The 23,282-nt window shown below is 40.9% G+C and overlaps 1 protein-coding gene and 1 long non-coding RNA gene across 9 annotated transcripts in view; one reads left to right on the top strand and one right to left on the bottom strand.

The window, feature by feature from the left end:
• Positions 1 to 1,704: 1,704 nt before the first annotated feature.
• Positions 1,705 to 4,008, bottom strand: LOC122886664. The gene is made up of 2 exons (XR_006380408.1): positions 3,786 to 4,008; positions 1,705 to 2,875 (listed from the first exon to the last, which is right to left on the bottom strand). It is a non-coding gene; the product is annotated as an uncharacterized LOC122886664 (long non-coding RNA).
• Positions 4,009 to 4,129: 121 nt separating this feature from the next.
• The window catches only part of per2 (period circadian clock 2), a 32,342-nt gene continuing 13,189 nt past the window's right edge, over positions 4,130 to 23,282 (top strand). For all 8 annotated transcript variants that reach the window (XM_044219136.1, XM_044219133.1, XM_044219130.1 and 5 more), the window contains exons 1-6: positions 4,130 to 4,287; positions 12,241 to 12,797; positions 21,305 to 21,397; positions 21,635 to 21,789; positions 22,311 to 22,432; positions 22,631 to 22,832. In XM_044219136.1, coding sequence (XP_044075071.1) covers positions 12,346 to 12,797; positions 21,305 to 21,397; positions 21,635 to 21,789; positions 22,311 to 22,432; positions 22,631 to 22,832 — 1,024 coding nt within the window. In that variant the 5' untranslated portion in view covers positions 4,130 to 4,287; positions 12,241 to 12,345. The remainder of the gene's footprint in view (positions 4,288 to 12,240; positions 12,798 to 21,304; positions 21,398 to 21,634; positions 21,790 to 22,310; positions 22,433 to 22,630; positions 22,833 to 23,282) is intronic.

The following is a 23,282-nucleotide window of genomic DNA, read 5'->3' as shown; positions in this document are numbered from 1 at the left end:
GTCTCTCTTCAGCTGCTATCAAATCTCAAATCCCAAAAACATCTAAATAAAACATATATATATATATATATATATATATATATATATATATATACATATATATATATATATATACATATGAATTTATATATATATATATATATATATATATATATATATATATATATATATATAATTTATATATATATATATATATATATATGGAACTGACTCCAAGGAGGTCATGTTTTTGTGCCATTTGTCAGTTAGTTAGCAGGACATCTTAAAAACAACAGATATCAATGAAATTCGGCAGCAAGTTAGGCTACGGGCCGAGGAAGAATCAGTTTTGTGTAGGTTTATTTAATCACATGATCATGTCAATATACAGTGCAACCAAGTTGCAAGATGATCCTACTCGATTTTTCTGTTTGTTGCCTTCAGGATGCTGTTTGAGTGATACTAGTGTTGATACTGATGATCATATATGGTTAGCTGTCTCACTCCACCCCCTCATATGGGATGCCCTTCTTTTCATAGAGGCCTTGAAGGATTTCTGAGCTGATTTGCGTCACTCTCACACTTTTACTTTCAGACACCAAACAAGGGAAACACTTGCATTGCATCATCATGTCTCATCATGTTTTTGAGCCATCAATGGTTTTCATGGATATTATTACTCCTAGTTCAGTAACATATTAGGACGTCTGCGTCACTGACTGTGTAACGGCGGATTATTAAGGGCACTGAGGCTTGTTCCGCTGGCATTAGAAACACTTAAATTGTTTGACTAATTCATTCCATTTTATGTAAAGTTGCTGGAGTTTTTTAAATGCAGAGTAACAGTTTTAATTCAGGTGTTACTAGTAGATGAAAAAATAAAGTGACTCCATCATTCAGATGTACTGATACTATGCATGCTTTTCCATTTGTTTTGATTTTGTGCTAAGCCTCAGAACACCACCATTTCCTCACATATACCCTCTCTCTGAGTCACTGAATATAAACCCTTTCGTAGCAGTAGTTCATATGTATTAAATGGCAACACTTCCAGTTTATAGCCCAGCCTAATAGCAATTTCACTTTACAATACTATAAAACCACTTGTCAAAATCAAAGAATCCATCCGTCTATACATCTTTGTATACATCTATCTATCTATACATATATCCATCTATTCGTCTCACATGAATATGTGAGTAGAAGAGGATGTGACTGAGGTATGGGAGTCTAAAAATATGTGCATCCTACTCGTTTTTGGATGCACGTACCTGGGAGTACACATGGACAATAAACTGGACTGGGCTAAGAACACTCAAGCTCTTTACAGGAAGGGCCAGAGCCGCCTCTATTTTCTGAGGAGGCTGAGGTCCTTCAACATCTGCCGGACAATGCTGATGATGTTCTATGAGTCTGTGGTGGCCAGTGCTATCCTGTATGCTGTTGCATGCTGGGACAGCAGGCTGAGGGTAGCGGACAGACTCAACAAACTGATCCGTAAGGCCAGTGACATTGTGGGGGTGGAGCTGGACTCTCTGGCGGTGGTGTCAGAGAGGAGGACGCAGAGCAGAAGACAGCCAGCACCAGTCAAGACTGGCTACTTCTTTCTGCCATCTGGTGCTCTGTTCCTTATGTGGAGACTTGTTTTTCTGTGCAAGTATAGCTCTAACTACAGACTCTGTTCCATCTGTGGGCCCAGATAACGATGAAGAAAGACAATATTGATTATTTTTACATTTTTTATTTGCTTATTTTTTGTGAATACAGCTTATTTTGAGTGGTTAAGAATCACAGTTTTTTAATACTAAAATGCCAAAAACTATTACAAGCGCTGCAGGTTATTATTTTCTGACATGAAGTGGTTCTATTATTATTTTACTGCCCCATACAAATCATATATGTTCAGAACTTTCTCTGTGGCTTTTCTCCAGTTATAACAGCACGGCAAGTCGTCACATTTACAGGGCAATGCCAATAAAAAAATTTGCATCTTGTGATAATTTCTTACAGCTGACTCTTTTCCATTAATCACCGTCTTGTCGTTCAGTTGATGCAAGGCGTCTCTGCACAGAGCAGATGGTAAGACAGTGTCACAGCAGCTCTCTAAATGTGTGAACGGAGGTCAGTATAGTGTGAGAGATATGTTAATTTCTTGTGTGACAGGATGGAAATAAGTGACTGGTTGAAGGTGAGATACACTTTTTGGGTCATGCTTTATACTTCCTATAGCATATGTACAGTTAAATCTTCTTTTGTGTCTGCGAAACACTTTGTAGTACTTTGAAAAGTGCTGTATAAAGTTATTTATATAGCATGGAAGAATATGAGGGAAGGCTGCATGGTGGCTCAGTGGTTAGAAATGTCTCCTGGATTTGAATCCAGCCAGTCAGACAGACCTTTCTGTGTGGAAAGGTGGTTTGCATGTGTCTCCCTGTGTCGCTGTGGGTTTCCTTCAGATGCTCCTGTTTCCTCACACAGTCCAGAATAGCTGGTTAATTGTGGTTGTTGAGTTTCTTTCATAGAGCACTGTTGGTTATTGATGCAGAGTTATCACACAGGAATGCAAGTTGCAGAAGTTGTCATTGATGTGCATCATTAAATGATATTCCACCCAAAAACTGACTTTTTAGTAACAGACACTCCCCTGTAGGCTTAATAGTTGTGCAAACTTCAGGAGTTGGACAGACGGGTCTCCTGAGGTGCAGTCGTTGGTGTGGAGGGAGAAGAACAGTGGGGAGAGCACCAACCCCTGGGGGGCGCCAGTGCTGATTGTTCGGGTGCTGGATGTGATGTTCCCACTGCTTCACCTGCTGCCTTCGGTCTGTCAGGAAGTTTGTGATCCACTGACAGGTGGGGGCTGGGACAGTGAGCTGGGTGAGTTTGGTGTGAAGGATGTCTGGGATGATTTGATACATGTTATTACAAACAGAGGACAGGAAGAAATAATATCACAATACAAGTATAAACACAACCACACAATATGATAAATTGAGGGATGTCAAACTCATAAATTCCACTGCGCATTATTAGAGTGTGTCACTGGAGTAATGAGTGTTGGCATCCTTTGGTGCCAAAGCCAGGTCATAAATTCACCACTGAAAAGTGGTTTGACCAGCAGCTAACATGAGTCCAAACCCAGCCTCTAGGGGGACAAAGTGACTTTTGACTGACTCCTCAGGAGTCCCAAACATTCAGTTGTGATAAAACAATTGTTGTAATTGGACATTATGAATGTTTTATGTATGTATGCACAGTCTTTAGTATTGCTTGCATTGACCAGTTAATATGCGAGAACTAGTAAATTAGTTTATTTTCCACAGGCTTTTCAGCATTAACATAACTGTAAAAAACAAACAAACTACAAGACAACTGTAGATGACAAATCAGAGCTTTGAATGTAAATGTGCTAGTGTATATCTTTAATTAAATGTTTTATCTGTCTTTTCTATTCGTCTGTTTGGCATGTGACAGATCACTACTCTGCAACTTATTGCTTTGGGAGTAAAATAAGAATGAAATAACAACAAAAAGTGTGTTTTTGTTATATGGATCACAACAAATATTAGACGCAGTGTAACTGCAAAAACAACACTGCAACATCATTGCAACATTGCACTGATTTTTATCTAAGGATGATTATAAATTAGATAACAGCCACGATCAGAGAGACACCTTGAGTTACATCACATTTGTTTAGGCGAGTCCAGGAACTTTTATGTTTACGCGAAATGATTGCGTACCAAACATTTCACCCACATTGCCCATACACACACTTGTATAACCGTTTAGATAACAGTCGGTCTTACTGAGCCGCTGTGAGCCAACCATCGGCACCGCTTCATTCACCGGCAGCTGCGTCGTAGTGATTTGCTCTCGCCTCTCTCACGCCGGAGGAAGCCGTGGGTTTCCACGTGAACGCGGTGATATCCTTATGTAAAAAGAGTGACAGCACTAGAGACCAATCACAGCGCGGAGCGGCAGTCACCGTGAACGCCCCCGTAGAGGCGGGCAGCGCCTATTGGTTCAGAGCGTTGTGAGGCAGAGACGGACGGTTCTCTGGACCAATAGGCGAAGAACTGGAGGAGGAGGAGGGGGGGAGCTTAGGGCGGAGCTCGAAATGAGGTCACTGCCTGCTCTGGAGATGCAGTTTTAGACCCGGTGTGCCTGGAAACCTGAACGAGAGAGAGCAGTGTGTCAGACTGGCCTTGTACCGGAGGTACCCGAACGCTTTCTCTAGCCGGGATGCTCTAAAACAAGCCTTTATAAAGCGAAGACACCGGCATCAGGAGAGGGTTTGCGTTTTGTGAGGTTGGTGGAGTTTTACTTAAGTGCGCGAGCTATAACGTGCTTTATCGGTTTTGCTGTGTGGTAAAGACGTTTTTAAATGTGACAGATGAATATAACACCACCGTTAACGAGCTGTGTTCTGAATATGTAAAATACTATGTGGGCGTGAAGCGTCAAAGTTGCATAACTGTGTCAGTGTGAGGGCTCAATCCCGGTCAGTGTGCTACAGCGAGGACGCGAGTCCATCGGTGAGGGGATAACCTTCTCGTGTTGTAAACCACCTGTGATCTGCGGTCAAAGGGACGCGCATTTACACAAGGAGAGTAAATGCAGTATAACTGATACCATATCTGGTTGCTGCAGAGTTGACAGAAATAACTGGTGGAGAGATGTCACAGTTGTGGTGTGACTGTCACATGAAAAGTCCAGCATAACGCCTTACATAAAGAGTCTACTGCAGCAGCGCAAGACAGAAGTTCATACGCAGCACCGATAAGAGAAAAAGCGAGACGTGAGCTTGGTTTTCCCCGAAGTGATTCATCATGCTGTGATTTAGTCTGGCGGTTTGCATAGTTGGCTATGTACTAAGTACTTTTGGTCAACTACTAAGGTACAATTTTGTGGTACTGGAACTTTTTTGTGAAAGTGTACTTTTAATACATAGCAGATATTCAGATGTAGTTGCAACCCTACAGGCAATTTGGCGAGATAATGAACTGCAGGCAAAGTAACAGATTACATTCCTCGTGCTGTTGTCAGCTAAATATCTTGTATCTCCAAAGAAGGAAAACTGCCTATTTTAGCCTGATGACAATGCATTTTTGACATTATATAAAGAGTTTTTAAAAAATGGAGGTTAGAGAAGTTTCTCAACCTGTGCAGCAGGTCATACATCTGAAAGCACAAAAATCCCCTCAAAACTTGGAGATATAAGGGTTTTTTTTTACCTGACAGTGACAGCATCAAGCATTGCTGTAGTTTAAACCAAACAAAATCATTCACATCATTAAAATACTCTTTACTGGTCAGTGTATCTCTAATCTAAGTCTCTCAAGGAAGTACTTTTACTTCTGATTCCTGATTGCATATTACTTTGAATACTTGTTTGCTTGGAAAAGTGAAAGTTTGAACGGAGGAATTGTAATGGGATATGTTTTCACTGTATTATTGGCACATTTAGGTAAATGGTCTATTTATTTTTGGTTATTTCTTAATGGAGCCGGTCTGAAGAGAGGGGGTGCACAGATGAATGAAAAATCATGGCATATTTCTGCATGGTTATAGGCCACTTAATTTAACAGCACCATGCAGTATATCAGCAGCAAGCCTGATGTGGCTGTAGTCATATTCAGCTTTCCCTCTGTGACAGGAAAGGGAGGAGAAAGGATGACTGAGGCATGTAAGGCTGGCGAGGGAGAAGTTATTTAGACCTGTTTATCTTACAGTTGCAATCAGCAGAAGGTTTGGCATAGCGCCGGGTACAAATTTCCCCACTCACAGTTGCAGCACAAGAGGAGGTGCTTGCAAATGACTTTTTTTTTCTCCTTAATGTCAGGCAAACTTTGTTCAAGGATTGGATGGATGCTCTCAAAGCAGATCATGTTTCAGGACAGTCTATGGTTTCTCTAAAACAAACATTTTTAAATGTGGTATTTCAAATTGTAAAGGTGCAGCAGTTTGTGTGGACACTGAATATATTGTTTCCTGTCAGTTAGTGGCTCTATGTGAAGTTCACTAACTGAACTCTGGTGGTCGAGGAATTAAAGACAAAAATGGCAAACTTAATCTTCCCTCTGTAACGGGACAGTTCCTTCTCGAGCTGAACATTAAGGCCTCTGTTCTTTTTTTAGCCACTAGGAAAATGGATAAAGCCTTGGGTGGTCTTTGAAGGGTTAGCACAGTGTGCATCTGATCCATTGCGACTCTTTAAGATATCATTGAAGATAGATGTAGGTCAGAAAATGTGGAAACAACCCCATTAAGAAATCTCAGTTATGTCTGCACTAGAAAAAAAACTCCCAGCACTTGTTGCCCCAAAGGTTGGAAATTAACGACTATGTTTGCATACACAAAAAAAAATCCAGATTATTGTGAGTTATTATTGTTAAAGTAGGAAAAAGAATAGCATATCAACGAGTGCAGCAAAAGATAAAACACCAGATTATGTGCTGATGGTCAGCAACAAATTTGCAAAATCCTTATAGAGTCTTGGTTAAGGGTTTGGTAATCAGTAGTAATCAATCTAGTAATAAGGTTTCTTCAGCAGAAGTCTACTCGTGTTGCCTGCAGGAAACGCCATTTATGTGCTGTTTCAGAAAAAGTAAAAGTGTATCATTGACAGATTTTAAAAGTACTTTTTTTTTAGACCAAAAGTTTCATACATACTACTACATGCTAATACATGCTACTGCCCCATCATCATATGAATTGTATGAAAATCCACGTCATAAAATAATCCCATTCTCTTTTGTCCGTTGTAAAAAATATTCACGTCGCAGTGCTCTGATCATGTTATCTAATGTGTCAGCTCAAACTATCTTATACAACCACGCGGGAGTAGATGCCGTTTCATAACTGAGTCTCATGTTGGAGGCATTCATTTTATTAATTACAGTGTGTAGTCACCATCTTGTACAATTGACTCAATTTACATGAGGACTTGCATAAGTTTACAGTGAGTGGGTTCAGATAGAGTACAGCACTGCATACTTGCAGTTATTATAGCAGGCTAAAAGGGGGTGCATTACCCCCCAAAACATGCAATGACACCTGAGCCAGTTCCATTCACTGAGATGCGGATGAAAGCAAAGCTAGAAAGTGAATCTTGACTTTAGATAATTTTTTCACACAAACTGCATTGCACTGCAAATGGCTTTAAAAATCTGATCCCTAAATCTCTGATTTACATTTCAATACCAAAAGTTAGCACTGAAAGCTTTATAAGATTTTCGGTCTTCATTATTTAATCTCTGATTAGACAGTTCCTGATGTCATCGTAAGTTTTTTATAAGTTTCTTATTCAGGCAAAGTGATTACAGCACTGCTTTTTTTTTAACTCTTTCAGTTTTTGGTCTTTTTTTGAGTGAAAATAATCTGTCTGAAATCAAACAGAGCAAATATAGTGAGCAGGATAGGACACATCATAGAGTCAAGTGTTATGAACTGAAATTACAGCTAGAGAGGGAGTTGGTTTTAAAACTAGAACTCAAAGCCTGTGTTTATTACCTAATTTCTAGGTATTGTTTCTCGTTTTTTTTGGCAAGTTATTTTTTAAAGCTAAATAGGATTTACATGAAACTGAACCCCTACATGTTATACGCTACAGTTAGGGCTTGGTGATAATGGTTGAGTACTGATTGAGAACAGCAACAAGTTAAAAAATAAGAACTAGTCAGAAGAAGATTATTAGGAAATCTCTCACAAGCTCTCTTTTCACCAGTTTAGGAAAACTGTGTTCACTACTACAGCGTTGGCTAGACCTAACAACAACATAATCAAACTTTAATTTCCCTCCCTGAATACAACCTTAGCTTTAATGGTTTTAAACCATATCTGAATGGAGTGTTTTTACAATGAAGAAGTGATTTATTTTTAAATGATCTCTTTTAACGTCTCCTAAGATTCAGAAAGGCCAAGTGAGCAACATGTTCTGTTTCATCCCTTGATAGCCCAGAACAATTTTTTGATTGCATTAAAATTACTGAAAGGGCCCTGGAAGAGTGATATATAACCTGTAATTGTGTTGGGTTTTTCATCTTGCTTTGTTAGCCACCTGTTCCTCGTTGTGCCTACCTCAATGTCAGATGTAACTGCTTCCTAGACCTGCTACTGGTCACTGTGCACTTTGACAGGAAAAGCATCATAACTGACATTTGAATGTGTCATGGCTTGTGTTTATAGATCATGCAAAACCAGTGAACGATGATGTCTGAAAAGTGCAGCAATGCCACATCCAGCTCCCTGTGAGGTGACTTTAAAATGATGATTGGTTTCTGGTTGGATGATTGGGGACACAGGAAATCTATGTTACTCTCTCCTCCACTTCCTCCCCTGCAGCAGCTCAATAGAATGAAATAGATTTAGTTAATGACTCTTTCTGGGAAAAGAGAGAATAATCACAGATATTGAAGTTGCCTCAGGTAACCCTTACTGCAGAGGTGGATTCAACATTCATAGGCTATTATCAATAATAGTAAACAGGTAGTTTGCAAAAAAGTATGTGTTAATGACTTATATCGCTTTTTATTGACTGTTCTTGTTAATTATCTTTTAAACAAGTGAAAATTTGAGCGACTGCTCTATTTTGAGTAAGTTCTCTGTTTCTGTAAACATAGAAATGAAGTGTGTCTGTACAATAAATCATAAAATAAATAAATATTTGATTGTCGATTCTGAGTGCTGGAACATCGCGTCCTGTCAAACAAGCCAGACCTGTTGCTTCGCAGCTGCACAAATCTCTTCTTTTATTTACCTCTCTCTTTCTCTCTTAATTCAGTTCAGTGCATTTGTATAGCTATGAAACAATGTTGCCAAAGCAAAACCATACATTTACTCAAAAAACGTCAGCGCAACAAAAAGTATCTATGTGTCACTAGGCTAAATTTAAACATAGAATCTGTGTTCAGTAGCTTTGAGACAGTTAATGCAGAGCGTCTAGTCTTGTGACAGAACTACATGCAAGAGGTGAGGATGTTGTTCTTTCACCCATGACAATATTGAATTTTACTAATGTAGGTGCAGAAATTAGAAATCAGGTATTGGCTTACTCTCCCCATTTCATTGAAGGATGATGCCCCAAGTGAAGAATATTTCTCAGAGTAGAAGCGGAAGTGTATCTCTGTCTATGCCTGCCATGTCTTAATTGCTAAATGAGCTTGTATCTGGTCACCGTCCATGTTTAGATAGTCTTACTCTCTCTGACTGTCTGCTGTATCGAGCCAACAGATTTGGCATGATAACGAGCTAATGAGGTGAATGACTGGCAGTTACTGTAGATGGTAACTAGTGTGAACTCTTGGACTTCAGGAATATCAGGCACAATGGCAGTCAGCTCTTTTTTAACTTTGGACCAGACTTTGAATAGCAGTTAAGCAGCTGCCAAAAACGTCTCTGCAACAAAAACCCTGGTCAGCAGTTTGTGCAGAATGTTCAGTATGTACAATATGTTGGCTGAGTGATATCTCTTAGTTAGATGCCCTACTCTGAGTAATAGAAGGCTCTCTATGAAGTGGATTTTTATGTTATTCTGCAGAAAATAGCTTAACCACAGTGCTAAGCTCAAACAATTCATTGCTCCAGTTTATCTTACCAAGCAGTCTCCAAGCTCTAGAATCCTGGTTGCTCACTTATTTCTTCTTGATTATCTCTGTCATTTCACCGTATGTTGACCCAGTTCACACAGAAGCATGGATGTTGAAAAAAACCCTACTTGGCAGGTCAGTGATAAGCAGACTGGTGATTGTGAACTCACTCGCTCTCTGCCATCCGAAAGGGCCGACAGATTGGTTAATTATTAATGGAAATAAATTACTACTGTCATTTTGCCATAACGTTATGGCAAAATCATGACCATGTGTCATTTTGCATAATTCATGGGCCACTCTGACTTCCAGATGATACTGGTCATCAGCTGCTCCTGGAGTTTCACACATTCACTGACGGTTTCTAGTTAAGCAATCAGCTTTTTAATACAAAGTAAGGAAGTCTCCTGAGCCTCCCCTCTGCATAAGGAACTAATTTATAGGAGAGACTTCAGTCTTTTGATTTCCCTTTCTGTACCTTACCTAGTAGAGGAATTGCTGATTTGAGTCATTTTTGCTTCTGTGGTCCTCAATTATTGTCCAGTTTTGCCTAAGCACATTTAAAACTACCAAATTGTGAAATATAAAATCTGTCTATGCTTGTTCATTGCTTGTTGTGAATACAACTTGGCCCATGTTCTTTGGGAGATCAGACTGTTGAACTGAAGCTCTGAACTTATTGATTAGGTGCACTATAAAAAGAAAGTAAGGGATGCTGAGCTTCTCAGAGCATATGACCATTATACTATAAGATGTTCAATAAAAACGTTCTTAAAACAAACACAAGTGCTGACAAATCCAGTGTCTTAAGACTAACCTGGTTAGACTAAATAACCACAGATACACACCCATAGAGCTCAGGTGAATTAACGAGGGCATAGAGCTGTGTCTCTTCCGTCAGAGTAGAAAATAGACCTTTTTCCATTGCAGGGCAGAGAAGAAGGCATGCCACCGCTTAGTCAGGTTATACCTGGAAAACAAGGCTGGAGGTTCTACACAGACACCTGGGCTTGTGGCTTTCATGTGACCTTAACATGTTGCCCAGATCCAGGATTATGTGAGCGATAATGCTTTTCCCCCCTGTGCTCTAAATCACCAAGTTTAACGATAATTAACAGGTCAGACTAATGTTTGTATCTCTAAGTTCAAATGTAAATGCAGGAGAATTTAAATTTGGTGACTTTACTGTGAAGATGTCCAGGTAAAGTACAAAAGTACTTCACACAGAGACAATCATATGAACCGTGGGTTACATTACATCACTATGGTATAATTGGCATAAATCATTATGGGCTGAAGCAGCGCATACTTCCTTCATCTCAACAAGATGGTTCTTGCACTTTAGTACATGTAACTCTCAATATGGTTCTTGCCAGATAGATTTTACTTATCTAATTATCTTGGAAATCTTGGTCTCTCAATTGCTTCCATGGTACCTTAGTTTGTTATTGTCATTGGTCATTGTGGTATTTTTAACTGCATTTCCCTGTGATCGCTTGACATGCAGTTTTGCCACTGCTGTAATGTCCTTTTTTCCGTAGAAGATCTGTTGAAAAAGTTTGAGTTTGTTTCTCTGATTATGGTTACTTCCCAGTTTTCCTTGTGTTTATTCCAAACACGCCACTGTTGATGCTCCCAAAAATGTAATACATGTCTCTTCCTGTAAGCAGAGGAAATTTCCTTGGAAAGATCTACCCAACACTGGGTGGTTTGAACAGACAGTCACACATGCCTCTTTCTCATTCTGCTGAAATCTGGCATTTATATAGCGTCATTATCTGAGATGCCACTGGTTTTGTACAGGGCTGTGCTTAAAATCCTGCTTACTGCATCAAATGCTTACTTGAAGCCACAGAAAACAGAGCCTAGGTTCCACACTGTTGGCTGGCAACCTATGGTTGGCATTCAGATAAACGCCGTCTGGTGTTTTATGTGTCCCAGGGTGGATGATCCTTTGAAAAGGTTGGAGGGCTCAGATGGGACAGACCCACTGTTCTTAAAGGCCACACTGTCTGTACAAGAGGGTATTTTCACTGTACATCAGAGAGGCAGCTGCAGGGCTCTTCAGAGGTCAGGGGTTAAACCCTGCTATGTGCTCTGATAATACATCAGACAAAAGACACCTTTTTGAAGGAGGATTGGTGAAGCATTGATTTATGTCTCTTTAAGATTTTTTTTTTAACTGTGTGCATGCTTGTGTGTGTGTGCGTGCAAATGAATTAATACATCCGTGTGTTGAAGAACCATGCCAGTGTTTTTGCATGTTTCGACTAATGAAATACAAGTCATGTATACTTTGCATATTGCTGACCCTTTTCAAAAGCATGCTATAAATTTTATATTGGGTTCCTGTCCTCCAGGTGGCCACTGATTTCAGTTCATGTCAGTATGGCATTAAAAAGCTCTTGCAGAAACTTGAAACTTATTTGACATAAGTGATTTGTTTTAGTCAACTTTCTATCACCTGTCCAGGCAGAGCATGCATGCATTTGTAGTTAGCAGAATGTTTTGTTCTGTTTTTTTTTTCACTTGAACACTAATTAACTAGGGTAATTATCCGTTGCAGTATGTCTTCTCAGTCATATGTTTTCTAAATATTTAAAAATATATGCATGCCTTGCAATGGACAAGCATTACTGCATTACTAACATGTATAATCTCCTTCTCTCAACAGATCAATCTGCTTCGTCTTTGATTCACTCCAGCAACACCCTTGTGAAAATGGGGTGATTGTGTTCTTTCATCATCTATTTAACTAACCTGGAACAAGCCCGGGGCAATGATGTCAGACGATTCAGACTCCAAGCCCTATCGCTTCCCGGTGCTGGAGGACGAGGAAGGAAACTCAGAGTGCAGAGTGTCCACCTCATGCAGCTCCATGCCAAGGGGGGCCTCAGGGTGCAGCTCCATGGCACAGCTACACCGGATGAGTGGCTACAGCCAAGGTGGGCCTGACCTAGGCCTTCCCTCGGAGGGCAGCGACAGCAGCGGTCAGGACCCCCCCGCCTCACCGCACAACCATCGCAAGAATGCCCGCTCCCGATCGCTCCCAGAGGAGGACGTGGAGATGAAGAGCAGTGGGTCCAGCGGGAGTGGAACCGAATCACACAGCAATGAAAGCCACGGCAACGAGAGTCATGGCAACGAGAGCCACGGCCATGAGTCGTTGGGCAGCTCCAATGGCAACAGTAAAGACTCGGCCCTGCTGGAATCTTCTGAAAGCAACAAGAGGTCAGTGGTGGTTGTGGGAATGATGACGCCATTAGTAAGCCTGTTTTTTTTCTTGCTTACTGTGGTTGTGAGTGTAAAGAAAAAAGTGCAAGAGAGACTAGAGTGGGGAGCTACTGTTCTTGTTAGCACATTGTGCAGGAATCCTCCCTGTATCCAGGGATGTTTGGTCTGGTCAGTACTCTTCAGTGACAATAAATCAATCTTCTACAAGGTAAAAGTCTCCTGAGCTGAACAATTCCAAAACTTTGATGAGGAGGTCAGTCAGAATGAGTCAGCAGCAGGAGATATTAAATGGAGTCAGACTCACTCAGTTTACATGGCTGACAGGAAAGCTGTTTTGTAAGCTGAGTACTGTCCTTTTTGTGATCAAGCAGCTGCATGTAAAATGAGGTTTGCTGATTCAGCCACACAATCATAAAGCACTCTTAAGCACACAAGCAGTATAAAGCATTAAATATGCAGCAATATATGCATTGATTGCGATGCAGTGCCAATACCAATACATTTTAAAGCCAGGCATCCAGCAGTAGGTCAGCAGAAAAGATAGAAACAAAAATAAATCCAAATCACAGCAGTCATAGGCTCACAAAAATGGGTCATAGCTGATAAATGTCTGTCCAATCCCTAATAACAAACAAAATTAAGTGAAAAAAATACCAATGTTTTGTTCTATTTAAAAGACTATGCTGGACCGCCACTTCCTCTTCTCTTCTTTTTGACCTTGTAGTTAACCTTGACATATTCACATGGACTGACGTCTTTTAGGCATACAAGATGAAAAATCATGTCCGCTTTGCCTTCCACCACCACAGTCTGGTCATAATGAATACAGCCATCAGCATCGGATGTGTTTGTCAATGCTGACTAATGTCAGCAAATGAGTGAGCCAAGGCTGCAGTGATGGCCCTCCAGTTGGAAACAAAAGTGAACCCGCTCCATCGGTTTCCTTTGACCATGAGAGTTTTCCTCGCAAAACTAAAAATATGAATGGAGATTGATTTAAATAATAGCTTTTAAATTGAATTGCTTTCAATTACATTCTTCCTGCCAGCTGAGCGCTTCCTGAATGACAGACATGTTATGACGAACAACATCATTCCTTTTTACCACAACGATGTTGTCACTCCCTAAACCAGATCTCATGCCAGCTCATGTTTTGCTTTTGGTCGAGGCACTTGGTGTTTTTGTTTTTTTTGTTTTTTTTGGCAGTTTGTAGCCTGCTTGGTATAAAATTCTGTTTGTATCTTCATCTTGGTAAAAGTCTGACACATTAATGTTATCTGTTGGATCTATGTAGGTTCAGAGGCACCATAAACTGTAAAACATGACCAGACACGTTTATGTTACTTGCTACACACTGGGGCTGGGTGATATAGTAATATATATATATATAGTATAATAGTAGATAAGATCACACATTCTGACAGTTGTGATAGCAGAACCTAGTGGTCATTAGTGAATAAGTCTGTCTGTAGAGCCACCTTTCAATATTTCATCAATTCGTGTACAGCTGAAACAATCTGTTGATTAATTGATGAGTCGATCAACCCAAAATTAATCTGCAACTATTTAGATAATCAGTTAATGGTCATTTTTCAAGCAAAAATTGGATTTTGGACTGTTGGTCAGACAAAACAAGTAACATGGATATGGCACTTTGAGCTCTGGCAGATTATAATGGGCATTTTCACTGTCTTCTGATATTGTATAGACAGAAAACAGTATAGACAATGCAACCGCAAGGGGGCACAAGCCAGTGTCTTCTTGTGCCAGTCCCAAGTATGGATAAATGCAGAGGGTTGTGCCAGGAAGGGCATCCGACGTAAAACACATGCCAAATTAAAAATGCGAATCGTGAAAATGACTTCCATACCGGATCGGTCGGGGCCCAGGTTAACAACGACCGCCATCGGTGCTGTTGACCTACAGGGTACCGGTGGAAATTGGACTACTGTTGGTCAAAGACGAAGAAGGAGAGGAGGAAGGTGTGTTCATAGGCAGAGAGAGAAGAGGAAAGCTAAGAATGTAGGACTGACAGTAGGGACTTTGAATGTTGGGACTATGACAGTGAAGGCTAGAGAGTTGATTGACATGATGCAGATGCAGAGAAGGAAGGTGGACATACTGTGTGTCCAGGAGACCAGGTGGAAAGGTAGCAAGGCTAGAAGCTTAGGAGCAGGGTTCAAGTTGTTCTACCATGGGTCAGATAGGAAGAGAAACGGAGTAGGAGTTATCCTGAAAGGGGAGTTTGTGAGGAATGTTCTAGAGGTGAAAAGAGTATCAGACAGGTTGATGAGTCTGAAGCTGGAAATTGAAGGGGTGATGTTCAATGTTGTGAGTGGTTATGCCCCACAGGTAGGATGTGAGTTAGAAGAGAAGGAGAAATTCTGAGAGTGAGTTAGATGAAGTGATGCAGAGCATCCCCAGAGGTGAGAGAGTGGTGATTGGTGCAGATTTCAATGGGCATGTAGGTGAAGGGAACAGAGGTGATGAGAATGTGATGGGCAGGTTTGGTCTTCAGGCCAGGAACGCAGAAGGACAGATGGTGGTAGACTTTGCAAAGAGGATGGAAATGGCTGTAGTGAACACTTTCTTCCAGAAGAGGCAGGAACATAGGGTGACATATAAGAGTGGAGGTGGAAGCACTCAGGTGGACTACATCTTGTGTAGATGTTGTAATCTGAAAGACACCAGTGACTGTAAAGTAGTGGTAGGGGAGAGTGTAGCCAGACAACACAGGATGGTAGTGTGTAAAATGTCTCTGGCGGTGAGGAAGATGAAGAGGACAAAGGCAGAGCAGAGGACGAAGTGGTGGAAGTTGAAAAAGGAAGAATGTCGTGCAGTTTTCAGGGAGGAGCTGAGACAGACTCTGGGTGGTCAGGAAGTGCTCCCAGATGACTTGACCACTACAGCTACTGTGATCAGGGAGACAGGTAGGAGGGTACTCGGTGTGTCATCTGGAAAGAGGAAAGCGGACAAGGAGACTTGGTGGTGGAACGAGGAAGTGCAGGAGTGTATACAGAGAAAGAGGTTAGCTAAGAAGAAGTGGGACACTGAGAGGACTGAAGAGAGTAGACAGGAGTACAGGGAGATGCAGCGTAAGGGGAAGGTAGAGGTGACAAAGGCCAAACAAAGAGCATATGAGGACTTGTATGCTAGGTTGGACACTAAAGAGGGAGAGGAAAATGAAAGGGAACGAAGAGTAGAAGAGGTGACTGGTGTGGAACAGGAAGTAGCAAAGATTAGCAAGAGTGAAGTGAGGAGGACGTTGAAGAGGATGAAGAGTGGAAAGGCAGTTGGTCCTGATGCCTGATACCTGTGGAGGTAGGGAAGTGTCTAGGAGAGGTGGCAGTAGAGTTTCTGACTAGTTTGTTTAACAAGATCTTGGAGAGTGAGAGGATGCCCGAGGAATGGAGGAGAAGTGTACTGGTGTAAATTTTTAAGAACAAGGGAGATGTGCAGAGCTGTGGCAACTACAGAGGAATAAAGCTGATGAGCCATACAATGAAGTTGTGGGAAAGAGTAGTGGAAGCTAGGCTAAGGGCAGAGGTGAGCATTTGTGTGAAGCAATATGGTTTCATGCCTAGAAAGAGTACAACAGATGCAGTATTTGCTTTGAGGATGCTGATGGAGAAGTACAGAGAAGGTCATAGGGAGTTGCATTGTGTCTTCGTAGATTTAGAGAAAGCGTATGACAGGGTGCCGAGAGAGGAGCTGTGGTATTGTATGAGGAAGTCTGGAGTGGCAGAGAAGTGTGTTAGAGTGGTGCAGGACATGTATGAAAGCTGTAAGACCGTGGTGAGGTGTGCTGTAGATGTGACAGTGGAGTTCAAGGTGGAGGTGGGTCTGCATCAAGGATCGGCTCTGAGCCCCTTCTTGTTTGCTCTGGTGATGGACAGGCTGACAGATGAGGTTAGACAGGAATCTCCATGGACTATGATGTTTGCGGATGACATTGTGATTTGTAGTGAGAGCAGGGAGCAGGTGGAGGAAAATCTAGAGAGATGGAGGTCTGCTCTGGAAAACAGAGGAATGAAGCTTAGCCGCAGTAAGACAGAATACATGTGCGTCAATGAGAGGGACCCAGGTGGAACAGTGAGGTTACAGGGAGCAGAGGTGAGGAAGGTGCAGGACGTTAAGTACTTAGGGTCAACAGTTCAGAGCAATAGAGACTGTGGAGAAGAGGTGAAGAGGCGAGGGCAAGCAGGTTGGAACGGGTGGAGAAAAGTGTCAGGTGTGAGAGTATCAGCAAGAATGAAAGGAAAGGTGTTCAAGACGGTGGTGAGACCAGCGATGTTGTACAGCTTAGAGACAGTGGCACTGAAGAAAAGACAAGAGGCAGAGCTGGAGGTAGCAGAGCTTAAGATGTTGAGGTTCTCTTTGGGAGTGACGAGGACGGACAGGATCAGGAATGAGTACATCAGAGGGACAGCTCATGTTAGATGTTTCGGAGATAAAGTCAGAGAGGCCAGATTGAGGTGGTTTGGACATGTTCAGAGGAGAGACTGTGAATATATTGGTAGAAGGATGCTGAGGTTGGAGCTGCCAGGCAGGAGGTCTAGAGGAGGAGATTTATGGATGTAGTGAGAGAGGACATGAAGTTAATTGGTGTGAGTGAAGAGGATGCAGAGGACAGAGTTAGATGGAGGCACATAATTCGCTGTGGCGACCCCTGAAAGGGAACAGCCGAAAGGAAAAGAAGTCTGATATTGTATAGACAGAACGATTAATCGATTAATAGAGAAGATAATTTGCAGATTAATCAATAATGTAAATAATCATTAGTTGCAGTCTGTCTTTTTTTCACAGTTGACCTAGTATCAGCAAATTTAAAGCGGCACAGAATTTAATGTAACACTGGTACGGGGCTACAGGATGGCTGGCCTCAGTATTACAAAAACTGGTGTCATGTCCGTCTCTGTTTATTTCATAAAACAAAATATACTATTTCTATGGCAACTTCTTTTCTATGTTTAATTTTTCTTCAGCTCTACCACATACATTTTACTTTACTGAGCTTTGAATAAACTTGTTGAGCCTACTTGTTTGAAGACTTGTTGATGACAGAGTAATTCTAAAGTAAACTGTACAGTGCTGAACATGTGTCAGCTAGCTCCTTTGCTCTCAGTCTGTAGGTGTACAGCACAAGTGCTCTACTACAGAGGCAGGCATTCTGATGAATCTTAATGATAAAACATTTCCACAGTTCCTCCTAACTGCCTGGACGTGACCAAAACTAGGTTCAGACACAAAGTAATGTCTGCCCAGGAGACGACCAGCAGCGGTGGAAAAAATTTAATGACTGTCGCTCCCAGTATGAAGACTGGATTGATGTCATCCAAGAGGCTGGCTTTCTCTTAATGCCAGATGGGTTGTGTCAAGCTCTCAAACTCCTTGTTACTGCCATGGCAACGCAATGTTTGTTTCTGTTTATCACTGGGTGGAGCGAGCAGAGTTGCGTGCTTTCATGTTCTTTCTCTGTCATTTTCAGCTCTGCCTCTCTTACCTCACTTGACCTTTTAAATCCTGATCTTTATTTTTTAAACCACTCCTTCTTCCTGCCTTTATCGTACATTGGTTATACACACACCAGCTCCCTCCCTCATCTGCTGACGGGATAACTTAATCCCATTTCTCACTTTGTTTCTCTATTCCCCTCTTTGTCTCTCACCCCTCCCTCTCTTCAAATGAACTTCTAACCTTTTGTACCCATTTTTTTTTTGCTAACCACTCCCTCAACTCCAAAGACTCTCTCTCTCCCTCTCCTTCTGCATTGCTTTTTTACCATTTCCATCTCCATCTTGAAGTTTTTTCCTCTCTCTTTCTCTCTCTCTCTTGCTCCATCTTTTTCACCCCAAACAGCTTGTTTAAAAGCCAAATTATAGTTTACTAAATGAAAACACATTTCTTTTTATTAAGCTACCGTGTGGAGTTTGGGACTTTTGTTGACTTTGGTGCCTTCTGTGGCCAAAGTCACGGCATCTGCCATAAGTACCATTTCCTCAAGTCACAAAGCCCCCGCTTCACCCATCTGTGGCCCTCAGCTGTTCATTTGTATGAGAGAGAGAGAAAAAGTGGTTGTATTAGTGGTTGAACAATATAGGCTAATGTTGTACCACGTTATTTGGTGCCCGAAACTCAACATCCCCACCATGGAGAGGATGCTTCTCTGCAGCAGGCCCTGAAAGACTTATGGAAGTAGAAGGCAAAAATAATGAATGCAAATCTGGAGTACAACCTGCAGCAGTCTGCAAGAGAAGTGAGACTTATGGGACATTTTATTTTCCCAAAGAAAAAAATCTAGTCCAGACCTCAATTTACCTTTTTATAAACTGATAACTCTGTGTATTTGGTAGAATTAGGTCCCTGGTTGTACTTGGAGAGGCTATTTGTGGATGTTGTGGTTATACTAAGTCATTTAAGCCTCTTATTTATAGCAACATGTTGTATCTGAAAGGTGAGTCCAGGTATCTTGAGAGCTGCTGATTTTAGTGTATTGATGCACTGATATGCTTGAAGGCTATTGCAGTGGGCCACATACACTCAAACCTGAGCTGCACTATTATGAATTCAAAGGCTAAACTATACAAACTTTACCAGTTTCTGCAAGGCTACCAATGCCCAGCTAAGCTTTGAATAAAGAAACCATTTATAGGATTGTAACAGAATTAATTTCTGTACTAGTACTTACACCTGCTTGCCAAGCTTAGTGTATGAGTTTCTTTTCATGTCAAATGAGAAATGGACAAGCTTCATGTCCACATGCTTCCTAGTCAAAATAATTAACATACAAACAGTGTCAGAACACAACTTGTTTTTATAGGCTCAACCGGTGAATATTGTGGAAATTTCTTGTAATCATTTATTAACACACCAGATGTAAGCCCACTGCAGCGCCTCTTTGCTGTATTTATATGCAGTTGATTCCCTGTGTTATTCATGCCTCTTAAATGTAAGAAGATATCCACACATACACCTGATGAGGTAAGAGGTCCAATTTTCACACAGCCTGTCAGTGAAAGGTTTATAAGTAAACAAGTCCACCTTGCCCTGATCTTCACCTTGAGCAGAGAAACATCCTGCAGAGTAGAAACCAAAATAGAAACTCCTCTGCCTCTTTGAGAGCTCTCTTTTGTCTCACAGACTTACTACAACATTGTGAATTAGCCTACTGAACACTAATACATGTTCAGTCTATCCAGTCTAAAAAAAGCTGTTGTATTCTTGAGCATTGAAGGTTATATTTGATAGAATTAGATACCTTCTTGTGCTTGGAGAGGCTATTTGTGGTTTCTCCTCTTAACCAGGTAAGCAGGTTATCCATAGTAACCTGAGATGTAGCTCAGGTGAGTCAGTATCTCACAGCTGTTAATAGTCTCAAGTTAAGCTTGTCAGCTAATACAGTGGACTACACACACACACACACACACACACACACACACACACACAGATACACACACACACACAGTTGAGTGGACTGCCTACCTTTTGTTTGAATCTGACTTTGTTGTTTTACTACCACAGATAAACAGTTACAGGACTTGAATTAAATTAGCTGCCTAGTGCCTTAGTGCCTAGTACACTGTGCAAGCTAGTTAATACTATACTGAAATAATTAAAGACTGATAGTTGCTGTAGAAAACATTATTTACATTCAGAAAAGTAAGTTGTAATTTTTTAAACTGAATTGACTCCTTTGTTAAAAACTTTTTATAGTTTATAATATAATGTCTTTAGAAGATTTGACCATCAGTGTGTGTTTTATATTTGTACCCAGTGCAGATTTCACAAACATTGAGCTTTAACCAATAGAGGGCTCACTTTGCCTTGCTCTGCTTGTTCATATAGGAACATACACATGTATAGGAGAGATAGGACATGTCAAGAAAGTGACTGAAATAAAGATGCCTAATTCTTTTTACCCTATACTATGTTGAATGACTTAAAGTCAGGAACAAGCAGGGATGATAAATATGTCCTGTTTCAGGGCACTAAGAGAGCTGTTTTCAGCTAGTTATATTTAGGCCCCTAACTCTTGCTGTATTGGTGCTTTCCTGCTGTGCACCCTTTGAGCTACAGACGCACTTAAGGTCCTCAAGGAAGTGAGACTGACTTCAGATTTGGAGCGTGGTTTCTTTTGTACCCTGTAACACTCCATTTAGTGAGATTTTCTTAGATTTTGAGATATTCTTTTCAATTATTATTAGGTAGCTTGAGCACCATAGCAATATCAGGTGTCTCAGCTGGGTGAGAAGGAGATGCATGTGTGAAATTTGTGCTTCAGAAATATCAGACAAATATCACACCGTTTTGTACCCAGTCAGTCTACTGTTAGATTATGTATTTTTGTTAAATTTTAATTTAGTGAGGGAGGAGAAAATCTGAACTGAATTAGAACCAGTTGCGACTCTCTACCTCTCTCTTTGTGTCTCTCTTTGAGGTCATTAAAGTCATTTTTGTGCTCTATTTTTTTGCAAAATGTTCAATTGTCCTTCTGTCCCCCACAGCTCGAACTCCCACAGTCCATCTCCTCCCAGCAGCTCAAATGCCTTCAGTCTTCTGAGCTCAGAGCAGGACAACCCATCAACCAGCGGCTGCAGGTTAGTGCACAGATCACCACTGTAACACTGAAAACACTTGTTGCCACTTCACAGGACATTGGTCTCATTCTTAGTTTACCACCAATACTATTTACAAAATGACTTAAGGCCTAAAATATAGTTTATGTTAGAAGTTATCTATTATTTCCTTTTATTTAATCTATTTTTGAGGGACTGTTTTCCTTGTTGCAATATCTGATTTGCTGCTGTGCACGTGTGTGATTGTGCAACGTGCAGTAGTCAGGAGTCCGCCAAAGCCAAGACCCAGAAGGAGGTGATTAAAACTCTGAAAGAGCTGAAGCTTCATCTGCCCGCTGAGAAGAGACACAGTAAAAAGTCTACCACATTGAACACCCTCAAGTATGCGCTGCGCTGTGTCAAACAGGTGGAAGGTAAAGTGCTTTCACATCCCTCTGTCTCTCTTCTTTCTGCTTCTGCCTTGTGTGTTACTGCCAACCTCAATAAATCAATGAATGTAGCTATTATTTGTACTACAAGAGTGTCTTTTCTTTCTCAGGAAGCATAGTAGCTAAATGAGATTCCAAAAAAAGAAATGAAGACATAACTTTGCACATGAGGGAACATTTTGCCGGAAGTTCTATGGGTAATGGTCTGTAAAGGCTTAATACTACCCTGTCGAAATGTTTACAGATGGAAATGGGCGGCTAGAGGTTCAACAGTACAGTCTGGTTGTTACAGAATATGATGCATCTTAGCATTAGCGTAGTACTGAGACATTTTTCATCGTTTAGAAAATTTCTGTGACTTCACTATGAATAGATCATCTTTTGGTTGGACTTTTTAACGGGTTCATCATTGGTGTTTTCATTAAAATGTATCAGTTTCCACATACTATATATTCCGTATTGTATATTATGTTGTGACCAGACTAAAATCACTGTGTGTCTTGCAGCCAATGAGGAGTATTACCAGCTGCTGATGATCAATGACAGTCAACCTTCAGGCCTGGATGTATCCTCTTATACGATAGAGGAGATAGACAGCATCACTTCTGAATACACCCTCAAAAACAACGTGAGTCTTTGAATTATCTTTAAAATGACACCTACTATATATATACTGGTATTGTGTTTTGAACAAAAATACTTTATACTAAAATATATACTATGATACTAAATTATTATATAATATATATTATAATACTAAATTGATTGTTATTGAGCAGTTGAGTTTCTCATTTATCCCACAATTTGCACTTTGTCTCTTCAACAGGACATTTTTGCAGTAGCAGTGTCTCTCAACACGGGAAGGATAGTCTACATTTCTGATCAGGCTGCCTCCATCCTCAACTGCAAAAGAGATGTGTTCAAGAACACCAAATTTGTGGAGTTCCTGACGCCGCAGGATGTTAGTGTGTTCTACAGCTTCACAACGCCTTACCGACTGCCTTCCTGGAGCATGTGCACTGGAGCAGGTACATATATAACAGCTACACGGCTCTCTGCTGTGTAATACTCAAGAGGGCATCCTTGATCTTAAGGAGGATGCCTGTGATATGGGAAGATCATTCACACTGTCTATAAGTATTCTTCAAAGTGCTTTGCATATAAAAGAAAATGTATTAGAGAAATAAATGACTGTGAATGAGATCCCTGGATAGCAAGTTTTCTTGGCGACAGTCAGTGAAGTCAGTGAAGCACATGCTGCCATCAATGTGGTGCACCGACTTCAAGTTGACCTGACCTTAGTCATTCATACAACTGATGAAGTTTTCCCCTTTCAACCAAGCTGTATTGAATAGACTGAGCTGTCTCAGATGCTAAAAACTAAAATAGGAAAATAAAATGGGAAAGCATTTTAGTTGAACTAGAAGTTCACAGAAGAATAAAACTGCCCAAGGCACAGTCGGAATTCACTAATTTTT

Source organism: Siniperca chuatsi, linkage group LG13 (genome assembly GCF_020085105.1).
Source record: "Siniperca chuatsi isolate FFG_IHB_CAS linkage group LG13, ASM2008510v1, whole genome shotgun sequence".
Taxonomy (NCBI): Eukaryota; Metazoa; Chordata; class Actinopteri; order Centrarchiformes; family Sinipercidae; genus Siniperca; species Siniperca chuatsi.
This window is presented reverse-complemented; position numbering and strand designations above follow the sequence as displayed.